The 4,748-nt window shown below is 33.0% G+C and overlaps 1 protein-coding gene across 1 annotated transcript; it reads right to left on the reverse strand.

Annotated features, from left to right (window-relative positions):
- On the reverse strand, positions 452–2,724 carry LOC8060053 (putative auxin-responsive protein IAA29). The gene is made up of 5 exons (XM_002450593.2): positions 2,690–2,724; positions 2,293–2,514; positions 1,253–1,379; positions 1,067–1,128; positions 452–883 (listed from the first exon to the last, which is right to left on the reverse strand). The coding sequence occupies exons 2-5, from the start codon at positions 2,480–2,482 to the stop codon at positions 705–707; spliced, it is 558 nt and encodes a 185-aa protein (XP_002450638.1). The 5' UTR covers positions 2,483–2,514; positions 2,690–2,724; the 3' UTR covers positions 452–704.

Consider the following 4,748-nt stretch of genomic DNA (forward strand, 5'->3'; position numbering starts at 1 on the left):
AGAGATTTCCAAAAATGCAGGTTCTGGAAAAAAAAGAGACAGCATCAGGTAGATTGTTACAAGAATAAGATGATGCCCTAAGCCTGGTCCAAACCTCAGAATGATCTTACACTTGATTTAGACCGACTTTGAGTTGAGGAACTCGATGCACTACACAGAGGGTCAACTTTAGAAAAAACTGTTCTTGGGAGTCCTAGCTTCCTAATTTAAGTGTAGGCTTTGCTTTTTTATGACCTCCTGCAAAATCCTCTGTGTTGTTGATACTTCAGAACTTTATTTGAAGAACCTGAAATAATGTCAGAAGCACTAGTTGCCAAAATCCTGACCATTACTAGACAGTGGTCAGCATGTATTTAATTTTTCCTACAACAAGGTATCATGAGAGGAAAGAATAAATAAAGGAAAGTAATTAGAAGCGTTATTTCTTGAGACCACAAGAAGCTTCCAAGAGATACATCGCTAAACCAGTAGAACACAGGTTATAGCATGATAAGGTTCAACTTATTCGGTGTCCAACACCAACTTGCTTGCACTATGTAAAGTGCGCATATCATGAGTAGTTAACTAAAAATAGTCCAACCGTGCAAAACAAGCATGCAGTAGAAACTAAAGTGGTGCACTTGAAACTTGTGTTGGCTACGAAGCAACACCCAAGCTTCAAACACAACCATGCTTGCATGCCGCTTATTTTTCACATTTGTTGGCTACTCCTCAGAAACTCCATCAGCAAGAGTATTGGCCATAGCATCTCCATCTTCAACAACCTCATCATCTTCATCATCATTAGCTGGGGTATCATCTCCATCTTGGGGAGCAGCAGAAATAGCAGCAACATTGTCTTCACCATTCTCTCTATCTTCCTCTTCCTCTTCATTGTCTGCAACTGCCAGCAAAAAGTTTTGTTACCTTAGACATATTATAACGAGTTTGGCATTGTACAGGATAATAACAAATTATGATGCACTAAGTGCTTTAAATATACAATGTAACTTCTTTTTTAATGTTTTTATTTGTACTATTTGGAAACGAATGTGGCATGTAAGGAAATGTGTGTTACTGTGCGCACCATTCTCTTGGTCCTGTGGAACAGGAACAATGTAGATCCTCTTGACAGAAATGACAAAAATCCTGCAGTATTAACTTACTTTTACATAACAAGCATTGTAGGTAATTTGGAAAGGAGAGTAAAAAGCAAAACATGTATACATGGAGCGACAAATAGTGAGTGAGAGATAGAAGTTGAAGGACTCACTCCCATGGAACTTCTCCAAGGAAGAAACGATCACCATCCACGTTATCATAGAAAAGAATGAAGTTATTGTCATCTGATGGCCCATCAACTTCTTTGTTTCCTAACCCATTAAGTTCACATGATGGCACTATAACATCGAAGAAAAACAAATAAATATGTATTTTCATATTCAAACTTGATTATATTTTTAAACTTTGTGTTACATGAAAAATGGAAGTGAATTCAACACCAGTTACTCTATAGAAGAACACTTTTGAAATATGAAGGTACTTGTAAAACTACAAAGTTGGAGGCACCTAACCTTGTAATTCTACATTAAGAAAAAAAAAGATACCCAAAATAGAGCCTAATGTGACTTGAACCATGGTAATGGAGCTGTACACCCATACCTCCAACTATGCTCACATAGATGTACAATTATGGAAGTCTATTATCAAGAAAAAGTAGCAAACCATTATATAATAGATCCTCTGAGTGAATGATCCCAATTAAAAGATGTAATTTTAGAAGATACTCAAATGTTAATTCTTTCCATACATGAGAAGAGAAATTTGACTCAGATTTTCCAAGATTACATATGTGTTATAATTACTAGACTCCGTACAATCTCCATCCTCTATAAATTGATTGCTAGGGTCATATAAGTTCAAAACTAGGATCTCAACCTTGGTGTAGACAACTATGTTGAGGGGCTGTTGGTGAAATTTTTTTGGTTTTGGCTACTGTAGCACTTTCGTTTGTACTTGACAATTATTATCTAATCATAAACTAACTAAGATCAAAAGATTCGTCTCACAAATTACAGGCGAACTATGAAATTAGTTATTTATATATATATTTAATGGTTCATGCATGTGCCGCAAGATTCGATGTGATGGAGAATCTTGAAAACTTTACAAAATTTTTCAGGAACTAAACAGCCCCTGAGTTGGATGGATCATAGTCATAGATTTATGTAATAAATCCTACAGATCCAAGTGAATCAAGAACAACTACATCAACATATTGACTAAAGATATGTGGAGGGAAGTTTAACTTACTAGAATAGTTGTTGCCTAATCTTTTCAAGGTGAAGGACAACGAGGCATAGTTCTGGTGAGTGGCCAGATTTATCTTCCTCCCAACAACTTCACCTTGCATGAAAACCTTCACAAACCTTGATGGTGAGAATCCTGGACGCACCTCAACCTCAGGTGCAGCAAAAGCATCCGTACTCTTGATCTCATCCATAAGAGATTAGTGGCAGAGTCCTAGTATGCTCTCTGTTAGGTAAACAAAAATAAAATAAGTTGTTTGTTTAATTAAAATACTTGTTCAGATCCCCAAATTAGTTGTCACTAGGAAAAAAATTGTGTATTTTTGCATCAAAGAGGGAATCATGATTCTAATATTAAAATGGAAACAAATGAAATGTAGGGATGCAAGATTTCTCCTAACCTTGACAGATGATATCCGTGCAGAACACAATAGGCATACCTAGTCGAATGCCAGATGTGGGTATTTATAACAAATGGAGTGACCTACTATTAAATGAAGTTCACTTGGCATAGCCACTTTTTACAACTCCATCCTTGAATAATATAGTATTTAAAAAATATTCCAAGATAGCTATATATATATATATACACACACACACACAAGATAGCTAGTCTTTTCATTTCAACATGCAAAATATAAATTCTAAAAATGTAGTATATACTGTGAAAAATTACAAAATAAAAATCCATGTCTATATAGTACATAATGATCTCATATTAGCAATTCGTTAACTTGTCTAATAGTGATTTAATTCATGCCAAAATCTAGCATCTCGTTTGTTTGGTATTACGCTTCTACTTTTGATCACTTTTTATTTTAGTTTTCCAATATTAAATTTCTAAACTAACAACTATTTTTGAATTATTTAAAAGTAACAAACATACGTTAAGGTTATTTATTTATTATTATATTTTTATAGGGTTGATTTTATATTACCATATCACCTTATTAGGATTCAAGAGTACTTGAACAAAATGGAAATGTTGGTCCTATTATATGTCAATGTTTTTAACCAATAAACTTTGCATTGGCAATAACATAAGGGTTTGGTTGAAAATATGTCGTTGACTTAGAGATGCATGCAAGTATATCTCCAACATTTAATGTCCTATGAATAAATTTTAGCATATCTTACTCTTTAAAATATTTTACATATTAATTGACCTTCACCAGTACAGATGCAGCCACATGGTTTGTTGTCTTCTTTACGTGTACGAAACAAATCAACTCATTTTCTTAAGTTACTTTCTTAAACTCTATCGTATGGTGATGAAATTGGTTTTGTCTTGAAGTACATGGGTTTTGGTCACAAAAAAAGTAGTACATGGGTTTTTTTCCTTGATAGGTTCTATGCTTTTGTAGAATTTTTTCCTTTGTTTTACAATCAATACAAATCATGTAAGGCTCATCATATGTTTATTGAATCGACCTATTGTTGAATATATTACTCCACAACTGATACTAACTGTGCCCACTCAAAGTACCCTTCTACAAAATTTTCAATTCTTCCTCTTGTTGTTCACAACTTAAATTCATCATTATTTCACAAAAAAAACATGATAGAACAAACAATCCTGTTAGTAAAATCTTGGATCTAGTATTGCTTCATCACACTTATATTATTGGTGTTGTAATATGAAAAGTAATCACTCTTTAGGTGCAACATTCAGCTAATATAGTAGGTGGATACATAGTTTAATTGAAATATAATATTTTTTAGATTCCCATGTATATATTAAACTAGTATAGTGAGGAGAACAAAAGACAAAAATGAAGAAGAGACAAATTTGTAATTATGTAGAACATGGTAAATACTTAATGAGTGTAACCAAATTAGTGAAATTAACATAATTAGTCTAACCAAATTAGCAAAATTAAAGAATATTGACAAATTAGACTAAGGTTTTCTTAATTTTTGAGTTTAAGAAACAACTTAAGTATGTTTTACATTCTATATACAATAGTAGCATCATATAATATACCAACACTAAGGGAAACTGGACACTATATGGCTAATTAAACTTTAGTTTGCACAGAACAAAAATTGAGAAAAGCTCACTTTCAATCAAGATTTACATTATTATGTATTACACTAGGGATAACTTAAGAGAATTAAAAGCATAACAATTTATAGTGAGCACTAAGAACAATAAGAGATGGTTGAAACAAATAAAATTTTATATGCATGCTATCATAAGTGATCTCAAGATGGTTGGGAAAATCATTAGGCCAGTCCCACCATCTTGCCTTGCATAATATGTTACTTCACTATAGTGTGTGACAATAATAATTTTCCTCCAATCTTGATTTGATGGATTGGAACTTGCCTCATTGATCTACTATTCACACTGATGATTGCACTTTTAGGAATGTCCCAAACATTTCTCCATATACATTGACAAGGAGCCACAAACCATCTTTTAATTCTAACAAAAAATTAAAAAAAGCCTTGATTATG

This window comes from Sorghum bicolor, chromosome 5 (genome assembly GCF_000003195.3).
Source record: "Sorghum bicolor cultivar BTx623 chromosome 5, Sorghum_bicolor_NCBIv3, whole genome shotgun sequence".
In the NCBI taxonomy this organism is placed as follows: domain Eukaryota; kingdom Viridiplantae; phylum Streptophyta; class Magnoliopsida; order Poales; family Poaceae; genus Sorghum; species Sorghum bicolor.

Coding starts and splice junctions, on each gene's coding strand:
- LOC8060053 (XM_002450593.2), bottom strand. CDS start 2,482: ATGGATGAGATCAAGAGTACGGATGCTTTTGCTGCACCTGAGGTTGAG. Junction 1,129..1,252: donor CTTGGAGAAGTTCCATGGGA/GTGAGTCCTTCA, acceptor TTAATACTGCAG/GATTTTTGTCATTTCTGTCA. Junction 884..1,066: donor TCCACAGGACCAAGAGAATG/GTGCGCACAGTA, acceptor TTTTGCTGGCAG/TTGCAGACAATGAAGAGGAA.